The sequence below is a fragment of the Zonotrichia albicollis genome, chromosome 6 (genome assembly GCF_047830755.1).
Source record: "Zonotrichia albicollis isolate bZonAlb1 chromosome 6, bZonAlb1.hap1, whole genome shotgun sequence".
Lineage (NCBI taxonomy): Eukaryota > Metazoa > Chordata > Aves > Passeriformes > Passerellidae > Zonotrichia > Zonotrichia albicollis.
This window is the reverse complement of record NC_133824.1, coordinates 8,743,083-8,758,955: the sequence shown is the minus strand read 5'-3', so window position 1 is coordinate 8,758,955 and position 15,873 is coordinate 8,743,083. Positions and strand designations below refer to the sequence as shown.

Here is a 15,873-nt window from a genome sequence, read left to right as displayed (position 1 = left end):
GGTGTCACTCATATACTGAAAGCAACTATGTAATTAGACATTTCTGTAATTTTCTATCCATAGATCTGCAGACTTTAATTTGCTTACATATGATAAGATGACTATTTCGTTATGACAGTCTTTTTAACTCATTTTTGTTGTTGTTTTAGGATAGTGTAGAAGAGATTGCATCAAGGCTACCCCATTCTTAGTAACAATTCTCTGGCTAAAAGGTGTTTTGAAATAATTTTGGTTGTGATTATTATTACTATGAGCACTGCTACTACTGCTACTACTACGACCTTTACTGTGTCTTTAATGCACAGCTGAATAGCTTTTCCCATGTCAACTAAAAGCCAGTATTTTAAAACAAAAGCATTTTTAAAAGCAGCTGTAATGCTAAGCATCCAAAGTGGGAGGCAAGATTGCTGTTTTAACCTGTAATATATGTCTTAATGTTTTAGAGTGCTAAAAACTTTCATGGCAGGAGCAAAGGAGATTAGACAGGAAGGTGTGAGAGGTCTCCTCTGAGTGTTTGTGATATCATGGATATATTGCTAGTCTGCTAAAAGAAGAAAGTGTTCTCTCCGACCAGCAGCAAAGTAATATGTCTGTGTTAAATACTTTATCTGCCTCACTGAATTGTTTATAATTTTATGAGTCTCCTATAGCACACAGCCTGGCCTGACCCCCACAGTATATGAATCACGGTATGTCTACAGTTACTGTGTGTGGAATCCTCCTCACGTGGCCCATCTCTTGTACATCTAACAGCTATTTAGGTCCTACTGTTCAGCAGAGCATTCATAGCCCTTCACTGGCCAGCTTGCTGTAAGTTTGGGACATTGCTGTGCTTAGGGCCCAGGTGAGAATGTCCCTCACTCTCAACACCCCATCACAGCCTGCAGGGCAGCTGCTATTTCTGTCTACATGACAGGATGAGATAAAAGGCCATGGCACGGCAGGTCAGGCACAGGAGATAGAGGACTACCACAGGGAAGCAGAAAACAAGAGCTCATCCCTGACTTTCAGCGCCTCATCACAAGAGATCCTGCAGTTGTGCCTTGGTGGTGCCAGCAGAGCTGGGCACCCCTGTGAGAGGAGCTCCTCACCTTTGTAGAGCGGCGTTTCTCTGGCCTTGTTGGAGATGTCGGGCTCAGCCCCAGCCTGCAGCAGGGTGAGCAGGCAGTCCAGGTTGCCCCGGCTGGTGGCCAGGTACAGAGCTGTCTCCTCATTGAGGGTGCGCTGGTCGATGGTGCCTGGGTATGCTGGGGAGGAACGGGGAGCCCAGAGTCACTGTGGCATCTAGTGCAAAGGGTCTGCAGCACCACCACCCTTCCAAATCCTTGAGAGTTTCAGTTTTTACTGTTTATTCATTTCCGTAAGCAGTGTGTTATACTAATATTAGGAATATATAAGAATATAATATTTATATATACTCCTTATATATGTATTAAAAAATCCTAATATATATAATAAATATAAATCCTAATATATATCATATATATATTCCTAATATATAGGAATATACTAATGTATACAGTACAATATATACATTATACATATATATATACTAATATATATATATAATGTACATTAACATACTGTTACTATAACTCAGGTTGAGTATCGAAACCTGTCTTCAGTTTAAATTAAAATGCCCAGCTTTGGCCACTAGTGATGCAGAAAGTTGTTGAGCAACTGTTCTTCACCTGAAGTTTGAAAACAAACTACAGCAATTAACTTCAGGCACCAGCAAAGAGATGCTGGGTTGGATCTCCCCCCAGGGAAAAAGGGGGTTATTTCTGTCAGCTTGCAGCAGCCAAGCAGCTCTTAACAGGAGAGAGCTCAGCTTCAAGGCTGCATGAGAAATGCAGGGCTTGGCAGAATCTATCTCCCATCACTTTCTCCCAAATATCCTAACTTTTAGAGGCTTCAGTCTGGAAACCTACTTTCCGAGAGAAGATTAAATTAGTACACAGGCAGGGAGATTGGAAAGAATCTTCATATACAGCCCCAGGCTAGGATTGAAATACTGCTAATTTGGCCTTTTAGTTTATTCATGTTCTTATTTTCTCTTTTGTAATTAGTTAGTTTTAACTTCACTGACCTTTTTGCAACAGGCTCAGGCAGCCCACTTGGCCATAGTATGCAGCTTCATGGAGGGGTATCCAGCCGTCCTTGTTAGGTACAGAAAGGTTTTTTCCTGATTTCATCATGTTGAATACTGCTTTTTCATCTCCATCCCTGATTGCTGCCACTACAGGATCAATTTCTCTTTAAAACAAGATTAAAACTTGGTTATTCCTTCCTTCATTACTGAGAAGCTTTCTGCAGAAACATCACTATTTTATTTGCCCAAAAGAGTGAACCCCTGCAGTCTATAAAGCATGTATTTATTCAGTGAGACACCATAGGGCCTGTAAAGGTAAAATTTGTCTTCTCTAATTTTGTTACTGTCAGCAGATCAGAAGAATCACTGTCTGGAGGTGTTGATCACTCTCCTCAGAATGTAAGGGAACTAAGTAGCTGTAACAAATGTCTGACACAAATACTTATACTTTACATGTCAGAAGTTGAGGAAGACTGGCTCTGACATTGCTCTATACACTGTGGAGTGTCCATGACTGTGATAATTGCATCACCACACTGTCCCATGTGGCATGGTGCTTCCATGTGAGATCTTTCAAATAAGATCAGCTTTGAGGAGAATTACCCCTGCTCATCCTTGAAGAAATATTTTGATTTGATTTGTGGGTGGCTTTAACAGAAATTATCAATAAATCTTACTCTTGTATTTTTAAGATACTTCTTATTTCTTCACACAGTCCTGTTTTCAGAATTTAGCCAGTCCACTTATGGAGTAGGGAGAGCTTTGGTTAGAGCATGTGAACACTGGGGTGTTGGTCTTGGCTCTTGGATTGAAAAATTGAAAAAATTCCACCTACCCAGCTCTCTCTGCCAAGCATGCATTCCACACACTCCAGGCAACCCATTTCTCTGAGCTCTCTGAGGGTTTGCAGAGCAGGGCTGACCTGGGCACACCAATCCCACTGCAGAGCAACAGCGACAGCTCCTGTGAGTCTCCCCACAGAGCAGGAGCCCCAACACTGCCTGGCAGCCACTTTTCCCCAAGTCAGCAGCACCTGAACAGGACCTGCCACCCTCCTTCAACCCTTCTGAGGCTGCTGGTATGGCAGAGGGAGGGAGCTGGGGGCTGTACCCTGCAGCCAAGGCAGCAGGACCCTTGCCCATGGTGGGCAGCAGCTCTGTGCATGCTGGTGGGCTGTGCCTTCCAGTGTTGGGCTCCAGCTGAGCTGTGCTGGGACAGTGCAGCCACAGCTTTGTTATTGTGAGGCACTAAATGACTAAGATTCAGCACAAAGGAAGGAAGCACTTTACCAGTTCTAATGGGGACTTGCAAAAAATGAACGTGGGCTGTAGTTTCAGAGACAGAAAACAAGAAGTTGCAGAAAGCACTGAAGCATTTGTGGTTTGAACTAGCTCTACAGAGAAAATCTTGCAGTCCTGAAGACAGAGAGATGTGGGAGAGAGGTGCATGTCTCAGTCTATTACCATTGCCAGGGCAGGAATACAGCATGTGGTGGAGGTCACACAGGCTAGTGATGATGGGAACAACCAGAAACTCCAGTTATGACAAGAGGAAAGTCTAAAATACCACAACAGAGTGAGATCAGAGATAGAAAAATATGGGCAGGTCAGCACAGGAGTCCTCACAAAGCAGTATACTGGTGCAACCTATGCACCTTGTTGGAGTTACAGGACCAGCACTGAACTCCATTGCCTTGGAGGGGCTGGACAGACCAACAGTCTGAAACTCACACAGGCCTCACTAATTTCAGTTTGCCCAAAGGCACACAATCTATGCCATAAACACTGATGTTAGCATTGAAAGAAGTCACCAAGCTGGTTTTCTGAGGATAAATTCAGGGCCAGGAGTGGAACAGGTGATCTCAATACTTGTGCCAGAGAATGGGAAAAGACACCATTTCCCAGGTGAAATAGTACTTGGTGCCACTTGCTCCTTCTCTATAGCTGGAAGCAGTGATTTCAAGACAGCAGGGTCACTAAAATAGCAACACTGGAATGAGGAGAGATATGGGACACAAGGCCAGGCATTTTGCCTGAGAAGATAACAGCTAGAACAGGCAGCTGCTGTCCTGGCCACAGCCCTCCTGGGAGGAATCGTCTGACCTTCTGAGATCTGCTGGCTGGATGTCCCAGGGACATGGCTGTATCTCCATACTGCTTAGGGTACCCTGGGGACTAACCCAAGATTGCTAATTGTGTACATACCATGGAATTTTATACAGGTGTTTGAGCATTTCGTTGAAGTCTGCTGACAGCAACTATTGGCATTTTTGGCTGGGAGAGGAGGCGGAGGTGGGGGATCTTCATCTTTCAACACCTCTGGCACAAGGCTGCTGAAACCATCTGTTGTTCTGTACAAACGCTCAAGTTACACATGTAGGGCTGTGCTGTGACCTCAGGATTTGGGCACATGATATAATTACTGGTGCTTAATGAATTACTGCATGCCAGGTGGGCCATGGCAGGGGTCTGCACATGGGCCGGCTCGCAGCAAATGCAAGGTAAATCACATTATCTGAGACCTCAGGGAAAGCAGGAGGTACCTTGGATCTGTGCTGGGGTTAAAAATGTGTGAAGAATCAGTTACTATTCTGCTTAAGCCCTCAGATGTTGAATGAAGCAAACTTCTGTCGGGTTCCTTGACCTTAAATGATTCCTGAGTAAGATGAGGGGGTTTGCTGGACCAGGCTGCGGATGCTCTAGCCAAGAAAATTCCAGATCAGAACAGAAGGTTTAATGAATCTCCATGTGAAATCCTTGTTTTCTGCCTGACTTATAGTTGGCTGTTACAAAAACCCACCACATTCTGCTGCCTGGATTTCATCAGCTATAGAAAATACAAGCATTAAAAATATGGAGGAAGTCTGAAGATATGAACAAATCTTAACCTTACAGGCAACTCAAAAGAATTACTGCATTTCAAAGACCAGCAGGCAAGATAATAAATACCCCTTGCAGATGAGATGCATGGTCAGGTCAATTCTGAGTGTTGAAGAAGAGGTTCAGTGGAGCATGGAAAGGCTCAAAAAGCTCCTTCCTTTCCTGACAGCCTGGAGAGATGCAGGCAGGATGAAGAAACACCACTTCCACAGGTGAACCCAAATAGAATCCCTGCCTAGATCTGAGACTAAGGCTATAAAAATGCCAGTCATGCCATCATGCTCTCCTAGGACTTCCCAGCTATATTTTTGCTCTACCTGGCAGCAGAGGAGGGCTAGTTTATCAACCTTGTACATTGAACTCTGTGCAGATACCTGGTGGAGAAGAACAGCCTGCCCTCAAGTCTTCTACTGCATATAAAAGGCATGCGAGGAATGCAGAGCACCTAGTGAGAGGATGTGATTTCAGTGTGGCCAAGGGAGGCTGGCAGGTGACAGGGATAAGGAAGGCTTCATGCTGTAGCAGGAAGATGTTTTCACAAAGTCAGGGAGTGCAATGCCAGTGAAGGGCCAGGATCAGTCTGAATCAGCCAGGATGCAGGGAAAGGTGGGGGAGATTGTAGAGCTGGTGAGAGTTGAAAGGCAGAAGAGTGGTAGAAGGGTAGTCCCTGCATTCAGGGAGGGACTTGTAAGATGAATTAAACAAAATTTTTATTGGATAGATAGAAAAGGTGAGGAGTTGCTTTTCTGCAGGATGCAGGGAAGTGCTGCCTGTAACACATTACCCTTGTCACCTGATAGCTAAGGGCATGTATCTGTTCTGCACTGCAGAGAGCTGTAATAAACCTGTCATGGTCCACACATTTCCACTACACACAGGCAGTGGGACAGAGCTTGGGCCAATGTCTGCTTTTCTCATCCATGACTGTGTTCAACTAAGCTTATTTGCAGCCTCTGCCAACAGCAAAACGTGGCCAGGAGGATCAGTCAGCCAAGACAGTTTCCTCCTTGGACAAGTAAGCCCTCCTCTGTATGACTGGACAGCACAGGTATGGCTGGGAGCAGGTATGGCATCTTGGGAGCATTTATAAAATACTTTTGCCCATTGCTGAGCCCTGAACTTAATACTAGTGCAGTTACTATCAGCACCTGCCTGCCTCATCTATCTTGATGATAATTGAGCCAGCCTATGTAAATTAACCACAGTGCAGTTATCCCTGCCCTGTTGTCCTTGTCACTGCAGACCTTCTGACTGACCCAGAGTCCTCAGGACATGAGCACTGGGGGGATGAGGAGATGACGAGGGAGAAGAGAACAAGGGGTATTTGAGGTGGGTCACTTGCAAGAGCACAGGAACGGCCTGGAGCAGCGGGGAGGTTGGAAGGAAGAACAGGAGTGCAGTGAGGGTGAGGTGCAGGTGTCACTGAGACCTCCTCCAGATGAACACCACATTTCCCCCCACCAGGCACCATCACCACCCAGAAGACATGTCTCAGGGACAGAATGGGTAGCAAGGCTTGTTGTGGCTGCAGGGAAAAGCAGGAGAGGAGAAGGAGACACTTACACGGCCTGGGATGTGCTGAGCTGGCTGCTGTCGCACCTTCGCCTGACCCCCCAGGCTGCCCCCGAGCCGGACGGCTGAGCACGGCCTGTCTGCTGGGCCAATCTGGAGTGGCGATGACATGAATGAAACAAGGAGAAATACTCCGAGTAGGAGAAACAGGTCATGCTGAGGCAGAGGCAGAGACACACATGCACGGAGACAGAGCGAGCCTGCCGGTCAGGCTTTGAATAAAAGCAGATGGCCACGGCTTGCTCTGCACTGGATTCAGCTGCTCACTCGGCTCGAGTTTATTTTTGGCCCTCTGAGGAAGCGTCAGGGGATTCAAATGACCATATAAGACAACAGTGTGGTTAACCCTACCACCACCACACAGGAAGCAGGCACAAAGCGAGGTGAGGTGACATTCATCACCTCCAAAGTGCCACGCAGACAAGTCAGAGGAGGGGGCAGAGGAGGATCCAGAGCTGCTGGATGTCAGCTCTGTTTCCATCTCTGCTCTCCCAGGTGGCAGAAGAGCTCAGCAATGCTACAGATTTGGTGCTTCAAACCCAAAGGTTTTCCCTCTGGTGAGAGGTGGGACAGTGCTGGGCTGAGACAGGACAGAAAAAGACAGAACTGCTAATGCTGCTTTTTGCCAAAATAGCAGGTGTCAAAGGACCTTCAACAAGGACAGGACCAAATGGCCAGGGAAGCCCTTATTCTCCCCTGCATCAGGTCTCTACAGGAGAGCTGGCTGTAGAGGGACACAGTAATCACACTGAGAAACCACAGCCTTTGGTGGCAGCAGGACTGCTGGCAACACAGCATCCTGATTCCACACCTATGTACATGCTTGCTACTCATTAAATTATCCCCAGTTTCCCAGCCTTGGAAACCAAACAACCACAGGTGGTTATGAGCAAGGCATCAGAGGGTGGCGGAGTTACAAAAAGGGAAGAGGAACATGTTACTTCAGTAACTCTCAGTTTATTAGGAAGGGGAAAACTAAAGTAACTCAAAAGATTAAAATGATATTTTTCTTTGCTTTGTAGATGACTTTGGAATCTATTTCCATCCCCCTTGAGAAATCTGCCTTTTATAAAATGAAAGGGGAACAATGTCTGGGTTTGAAACTGTCAGCAGGTCTCTGTGACCACAGCTCAGCGTTGCAGGGGAGGGGGATGCTGCCACAATTTGGTGTCTGGAGTTGCTCTTGGTTAAGAGTGGTGTGCTTGAAGTCAGACTGAAATAATCACAGTCAGACAGAAATAATCACATCCTTTAAAAACTGAAGTATTTAACAGGTACTCAGCTCTCACTATTTCATATACCTGGTTTTTGTGCCTCTTTTATGTTTTCTCATAACAAATGCTTTGCTCCTTCTCTGACAAAACCTAAGCTTGGCATACAGTGGGAAAAAAGAGCAGCTGGCTTTGGGAGGGCTTCTGTTCATGAAAGCTTGTGGCTGTGCCCCTTTTTTATTGCTTGAGACAGACAACATCAAGCAAATCCTCCTCTCGCTGCGAGCACGTAGATTGTTGACCTCATTGGATTTATAGCAGGCTCTGGCTTTGACACTAATGACAGACTCGCAGAGGAGCCGCCTGGCAGAGCTAATTAGAGAGCACGGGCACGGCCAGGGAGCCTGCTTTGCCCTGCTGGCCAGGGAGCTGCTTTGCCCTCATGGGCAGGGACATGGAGCCTGCTTTGCCCTCCTGGGCAGGGACAGGGAGCCTGCTTTCCCCTGCAGGGCAGACAGGGAGCCTGATTTGCCCTGCCGGCCAGGGAGCTGCTTTGCCCTCATGGGCAGGGACATGGAGCCTGCTTTCCCCTCCCGGGCAGGGACCTGCTTTCCCCTGCTGGGCAGACACAGGGATCCTGCTTTCCCCACAGGGCACGGACAGGGAGCTGATTTCCCCTGCCGGACAGGGACAGGGAGCTGCTTTCCCCACAGGGCAGACACAGGGATCCTGCTTTCCCCACAGGGCAGACACAGGGATCCTGCTTTCCCCTGCCGGGCGGGGCTCTCTGGGCAGAGCTCGGCCGGCGCTCGCTCACCTTTGCCAGGGGTAGATGCGGTAGGGAGGGTTGTGCGGGCTGGCACGGCTTGGGGCGGCCGCTTCACCCGCACGGGCCACCAGCGACTTCTGGGGGCTCTGGGCCACTGTCTGAGCTGCTGTGTCCTCCTCCAGGCTCTGCTGGATGGCCATCTTTATCAGCTCATCTTCGCTCAGGCTGCTGTACAGACTGTACTCCTCGCAGCCTATCGTTTGTCTTTGAGTATTTGCTGCCGTCGTGGCCATTTTTATAATTCTCTGCTTTCCTGTAAAAGAAAAATTATAATCATCAAAATCTTGAAAATGAAAAAAACTCAATTGTCTTGTACTGTCATTTGGGTCTGCCACTTAATTAGACTGACCAGAAAACCCTTCAGAAATCCTTCACCAGAAATCCTTCATATTATCGGCTAAAATCTGCATGTAAACTTTGCGAACTATCTCCTTTCAACTACACAGAAATAACTGGTTTAGCTGGTGTTTAAAAAAGGGGGAGTTGTTGCAAGCAAGGCAAGTTTTTATCTGCTTATTCTAGTTACCACATCTCAAGAGAAAAATAGGTAAAGGAAATCCCCTTAAGATTAAAGAGACAAATTTTTGAATTTTCTTTATGAGAAGACCAATGGATGTCTCTTTTTGTTTGTTTTATTTCTTGCTGTAATTGAAGGAAATTAAGGGAAGTGGTTTTCCCTTTGCTGGTTTTCTGTAAGGACAGGTTCTCCACCATGAATTGCAAAGAGGCTTTGCAATTTTTTCCACCTTATCTGGAGATCTTCAAGCAACATACAAAGCTATGCTTTGAAGTGACTTTGTTTCACTCAGCAAGGAGAGCAACACCACACTGGTCTGTTTCACTTCTGATTTTTTGCTTTTTCACAGAACAAAGTTCAAGGTCATGAGTGAGATGGGAATGAGAGAAGTGGGAAACACTGGCACATTCAGCAATCATAGAATGACTGTGAACCACCACTGCAGGACTCTAAAAGGCAAAGACAATTCAAAATATTGCAGAATTTCCAGCAGCGATAGGGAAATACTGATGCCATGAATGGTACAATGCTCTAGCAGGATCCCATTTGGATGCCAGAGACTGCTCTGGCCATCAGTGTTCAAGGGCCAAGGGTTTATTTTATGGGAGGTGGTGGAAAAGCATGCCTCTTTAAGAAGATAACAGCCAGTGCAGAATAGGTTTGATTTTATAAGCACTGAGCAAGAACTGTGTAAAATAACAGGGGGCACTGGGGTGAAGGGAGATGGGAACAAGCTGCTCAGGAGGAGGAGGACATGACGGGGAGGACAGGGACCCAGCAGGAGAGGACTGTGGAGACAAGTTCCCCAGGGGCAGAGAGGTGAGGGGCTGGCTGAGTGTACCAGTGCAGCTCTCAGGAAAGCTGCCTGTCCCCACCCTGTGGCTGCCAGTCCCTGTGCCACAGCAGGGTTGGCTTCAGCTCCTCACAGCCCTGCTCTGCCCAGGATCAGCTCCTGCTGATCTGGGCCAGCCAGCAGAGCCATGAGCGTGGGGACAGCAGAACCACCCAGCTCCCCACTGCTCAGGGGAGCTGTCAGCTCCCTTGCCCTGCACAGCTGCCCTCCCCACCCAGTGCCCAGCTCAGCCTGGTTTCCTGGGCACTCACACTGGAACCAGAGCAGTCCAGCAGGCCACAAGGCTCACACCAGAAGGAAAGTGCCCTGCTGCAGCAGCCCCTGCTGCTGTGTGCACAGCCAAGTCCTGACCTGGAGGAAATGGCAGCTCCCCAAATACGGTTTGAAGAAATTGCAAGAGCTTGAATCAGTCAAGTAAATTAAAATCTTGGATTTAGGCTTTTCACCTCAGACATGGTGATATTTTCCACATCAACAGACACTTCAAGCTCTAAGCCCACTCCAGAAAAAGTGGGAAGACTTCAGGTTAAAGGGAAGCCCAGCAGATTTCAGATTGACATTATGACTTTTAACAACAGAGGATGTATTTTACAGCCATGAAAAATGCCAAAATAAACCCTTCAATTGCTGTAAATAATGCAACCCAGTTTTGGTGGTGGTTTTTTTTGTTTATTGGGGTTTTTTTCCCTTTATTTTCAGCCAGATCTGTCATGACTGCTCTTGCTTCCTTTTTCCAGTTGATGCCTCAGTTCTGCTATGACCCTTGCTGTCCCAAAGATCCAAGCCCAGGCATCACCCTGCTGAGAGCCTCCCTGTGCCCCCACTGCTCCAGCACCTGCCTTTGGCTGCTCTCCAGCCAGCAGCTGGCTAGGAACCATGGCACAGCTTTGCTTGTCCAGAAGTTCTGCTGCTGTTGGGCATGCTGAGCCCCTGGCATGCTGGGCAGTACTCCCACAGTCTCAGCCTAGAAACTCACGTGGTGCCTGGTGAGCTGCAGATGTGTGGAACCACCGGCTGGAGCTGGCAAGAACATCCCGCAGTCGTCTGCAGCATCCGGCACTACAGTGCCTGAATGTAGGGACCTGGCCCCAGTGTGACTCAGAAACCTAAACAAAGCCGTCAGCAGGGAGGGCAGGATCTGATCTTAAGCTGCTAATGGAGGTGATGCACAATGAATCCTTGGAGAAGGCAAGAATGGAGATGAAACTGCTCCCCTCTGAGGGCAACCTGCACCAGTGCAGGCTGGGACACAGATCCCTCCTCTGTATCACCCCCAGTCCCATTGCGACCATTCTCATGGCAGTGAATCCATCGCTGCTGTGATCTGAGCTGTGCCTTCTGTGGGAGCCTGGGCTTTAGGTACTGTGCAGAACACCTCTGCCAACACGGCTCCACAGCCTGGCACAGAGGAGCAAACTGACCTAGCTGTGCACCCCATCCCAAATGGATCTAGGTATAAAGGCCCGTTCTGGACCTTCTTCCCCTCCCTCCTTTTGTTTCACATGTTCTTAAGGCAAAGGGAGCAAAAGGGAAGATTTTTAGATTTGTGGGGATCACTCCTATTTCATTCTCTTATCCTTTGTAGGGGTTAACTGGGTCCAACTCACTCTCAGAAAAAAAGGGAGAACCTCTCCTGCGTGTTGGTGAGCCTCGCTAATCTAAATATTTTGACAGGAGTTCCATAGAGTGCAGAAACAACAGTGTTGGCTGCAGCTCCCATCACTGACTCATCCTGCAGGGAGAAACTTCATAGGGCTCAAAATAGAGAAAGCTTTCAGTTCTGCCCATGGCACTGCACAGACACAATGAGGGTGTGGGGGTCACATCCTGAGCTGCAGGAGCTTTTGGGTCCTCACTGAGAGCCAGGGAGAGCCTTGGCTGCCCTGAGCCCCTGCAGAGAGTGTTCTCTCTAGCTGGGCTTGAAGCTGTCCCTCATCCCCCTGCTGCCTCCACTTGCTCAGACAAGTGTGGTTGTGCAGTTTGCCCGTGTGCTGTGACTGAGCTTGGCAGGGCACAAGCCCTCTTCCCTACAGCTCCCTGCAGAGCAGAGCACGGCAGAGCCACCATTCTCCCCTTCCACCTGAGGATGCTTCTGTTTGAAGCTGCAGGACTACAGGGCAGGGGCACTGCTCTGAGTTATGTCTGTAAGAAGCTGCAGTGAGACAGCTGAGCTGCAATAACAGGCTGAGCACATGCCCTTGGCTGGAGGCTAATGCACAACAGCCTAATTCTGTTTACCCTTCTTTCCCTGAGGCCAAACTCAGTGGCATCACCTGGCAGTGGCCTGGCTCAGCTGACACAGCAGGGCTAAGTTTACCCCATCTGAGGCCATCAGTGAACTGCCAACCACAGACTTATAAAAGTTCACTAGGCTAATGTGCTATAAGCTAAATATTTTCCACCTTCTGTAATGAAGGTATGAAAAAAAAATCAATATTTGTTGCTAGAAATATTTGAACAAGTCCGGATTAGTAAAATCTGGCCAAAGTGGTCTTTCTAAAAGTGGTCTTTCTAAATAGATTATTCTTGAATTTATTTCCTTGCTCTAAACCAGCTTACTGTAGGTTTAAATTATTGAAATTAGATTTAAAAGTTAAATGCTGTGTTTATTCTTCATCCTAATTTCAGATCTTGGGGGAATGTTTTAACATTTGGTTATGCTCTGCATTTCTCTGGCAGCCCAAGAGCCCATCCTCACATGCAGGTAGTGCATAGCTTCTACTGCGACTGCAGAACCTGATTTTTAAAGCTCTGGGTATAGAGCCCATATTATTTCTTAGAGAGTGCTTTCCTTTCACTTCTGGTGTCTTCACTAGTGCTCTCTCAGCAGAGATGTTTTGGGATTCTGCTGTCTGTGCTGCCATTTAGTAAGTCAGTCTGACAATATCTTCTGGAATCTAAACTTACCACCATTTCCACATAGAGGCTGATCTTGATTTTAATTTTGGCATCCTGATTTAAGTGAGAGTTTGTTAATTCAGATGTGTAATCAGGCCTGTGCCATACAGAGGCAACTGAGATGCATCCAGTGACCAGAAGGTAAGGTTGGAAATAAAATATTTGTGCAAGGACCATGCTGTGACCTTCTAACCTGTGTTGATGAGCAACTGTACCTGTCAGATCTCTGAAACCAAAGGTACTACTCACAAGGGGGACTACTAGTAATCACCTACATGATGGCAAAAACCAGAGACAAACACAATTAGGTTGCTATTATGTTCGGACTACAAGCTCTGTCAACACGCTGTTTAGGAGAATGGGCCTCTGATCCCTGATGCAACGTAAATAAACAAGGATTACGGCTGGCTTTGAACATGCAGAACCGTGCAATTCAATACCATTAGCATTTGAAACAACTGGTCCCCGTTGATAGCACTTCTTTAAAGAAAAGCTTAGCCCCCCCTCAATAGATCCCAGGCAGCAGAATTAGCAGAATTACTTATTTCTGTCAGAGAAGGATGGCAGATAAGTGACAAGGTCATTAAGGGAACAGAGCCGGACTTTGCCTGCCTTTGCGCTGAGTTTATTCCAGTCAGCTTGTAACTGAATACAGAACCTTGTTATTTATGGCTCAGGGTGCAATAAACCACATTTGTGAAAACATAACCAAGTCTTTGGGGGCTGCAAAACAGAGAGAAGAGGAGCAGCTTCACATTTTGCCTTTTGCGAGGAACATTTGAGCTCCTGCTTCTGCAGATCCGTGTTTGCCTTTCCACGTGTTTGTCTTTACTTCTGAAAGCAGCAGGAGCACACATGGGGCAAGGCAAACAGGCTGGAGGTTTTCCCAGCAAACTGAGCCTTACTTCAGCTCTTACTGTGGCACCTTTCAGCACAGATCCTCCGTGGGCAACAGAAACCAGACTGACTTGCACCACTTAAAGTGCTCGCATTTTTGCTGCATTTTAGATCAGTTTCCTGATAAACCTTTGCAGTTTTCCAAGGGTATTATATTGGATAGTTGTTATGAGGAAGAAAATTATTTTTTTAAAACCAGAAAGGTTTCAGTGCCTATCAGATCTGCCAGAGCTGAGACATCAGAAGGATGACACCTCAGCTGTCCTGCTGCAGCAACAGGCAGGGATTCTTAGTAGTGACAGTTTATGCAAACCACTCAAGTTCTAGCCCAGTGCTGAAGGAGCAAAACCAGGCTTCCCAAAGGAATCCTCTGAGTAAACAAATCCCCATGTTCAGCCCCAGCTGTCAAAACAGGTCACCTATCAACATGGCATGTGCCCTGATGCCACCAAATCATGATTCTGCGCAAATTCTTTACTGGAAATCTTACACCTGCAAGCTTTTATTTCTCCTCAGAACATATTAATTCACACAGAAATTAGTGCAATATTAGCTTCATGGCAAGCCAACTAGAAATTTAAAAATTAAAGAAATTATTTGCTGATGTAATCTTTCCTTTTTCACACTGTGCCTTGCATGCTACATTCTACCTTAGTGTATTGTAGCTACAGCATTGATTTCTGAGCAAGATATTCTAGGGACAAAGATACAGGCACCACCTGTGAGTAAAAGAAAAATAAGGAAATGACAGAGCTACTGTTCTGTTTAACAGACAGTGTTTTATGGCATATTTGAAAAAATACCAAAGCCCAAAACAAACAAAAGCAAATCACAAAGCTCCCAAGACTGTTAGGGTGTTAGGTTACAAACTGCTGTAGGAATAAATATTTGCATAGACATAATGAAGTGAGAGACTGAAAGTACTAAATAAGTTCAAAACATGCAGATTTGCATTACCTTTTTGTTCTGAAATAAAAGGGTAATAATAGTGTTGAAATGGGTTATCTCCTTGGTTAAGTCTTAATTCAGAAAATCCTCGCTGGTATTTGTCTCCCTGCTTTGCCTGGATGTTTCGATCAACTGCAGGACAGCTTTGAAACACGCTCACTTTGAAGCCTGGAGTTTATTTCTGGATCACCCCATGATCAGCGTATACAAGCCAAAATATAAGTTGTTCCCAATCTCAGATTTCCTGTTTGAAGATGCACAGCAGAAACTTGTACCAATCCTGAAGTTCTTCTTTGTTGCATTATCTGAAGAACTTCACTTCATCAACATCCTGGAGCTAAATGACACAAAGCTGACCTTTCTATTACATCATTATTTATTGTCCCTGACAAGTAGACCATATATGGATATGTTTCTGGAACCTAAAGAAGAAAAAAAAAAAAGTTGCCATATAATTTTCAAGTAAAATATGCTGTCCTGGAGAGTTTTATTTGCTTGGGGAGAAGTGACCTCCATTTACTTTTGTTTTAGCTGATGCTTTTTAAACAAAACAACCAAACATTACTGGGTATTTACTGATGTCTTGGAGTTGTTCATACGTTTTTAAGGCTGGAAGCTGGAGACTTCAGGATTCCAAAAGATGACAACAGCACTTGTGAACCTGTTCCAAGTAGTATTTTTAAGAGCTTACTAGTGGAAAAGGACTGCTCTCCTACCACCTGAATGTGAACAATAGCTCTCTTTCAGACTCCTCAAGGCCATAAATGTGAAGTGGTACCCATCTTCCCCACATCCTGAAGAAGGCAAGCTGGCCAAGGGGAGACAGCACGGATCCAGGGATGAGTTAGAAAAGAGTCAGGCACATATAGGAGAACTGACACTTGGATTGTCTGGGTCGTGGGAATAATAGTGCTCACTTTGAGAAGGTTTCCATGTGTTTGTCCAGCTAGTACAATGAATCAAGGGAAACCATAATAATAGGATATCAAAGCTATGCCTATGCATTTTCCTTCAGCTCCTCTTTCACTCATTTCCATGGCAAAACATTGCACGCACCAAGAATAAAGCCTAGATGGAAGTGGGTCTGGAGCCCTTTCTGAGTACCTTGTGGAGGCTCAGGTTCACTGAACGCACCCTGTCAATGCATGAACGCCCCCATGGAAGGCTTAGCAAGTGC

At 46.3% G+C, this 15,873-nt stretch overlaps 1 protein-coding gene and 1 long non-coding RNA gene across 6 annotated transcripts in view; one reads left to right on the top strand and one right to left on the bottom strand.

The window, feature by feature from the left end:
* ASB2 (ankyrin repeat and SOCS box containing 2) overlaps positions 1-15,098 on the bottom strand; it is a 29,075-nt gene extending 13,977 nt beyond the window's left edge. The window contains exons 1-7 of one of the 5 annotated variants that reach the window (XM_074542425.1): positions 14,706-15,097; positions 14,399-14,467; positions 10,930-11,059; positions 8,572-8,836; positions 6,535-6,636; positions 2,090-2,256; positions 1,092-1,247 (exon numbers count right to left, since the gene is read on the bottom strand). In XM_074542425.1, the coding sequence (XP_074398526.1) occupies positions 1,092-1,247; positions 2,090-2,256; positions 6,535-6,636; positions 8,572-8,816 (670 nt within the window). In that variant the 5' untranslated portion in view covers positions 8,817-8,836; positions 10,930-11,059; positions 14,399-14,467; positions 14,706-15,097. Of the gene's footprint in view, positions 1-1,091; positions 1,248-2,089; positions 2,257-6,534; positions 6,637-8,571; positions 8,837-10,929; positions 11,060-14,398; positions 14,468-14,705 lie in introns of all 5 variants that reach the window. The other 4 variants (XM_074542427.1, XM_074542426.1, XM_005483177.3 and 1 more) reach the window with 4 other exon arrangements.
* LOC141729330 (uncharacterized) overlaps positions 1-15,873 on the top strand; it is a 78,784-nt gene that overhangs the window by 46,727 nt on the left and 16,184 nt on the right. The window lies entirely within an intron of this gene.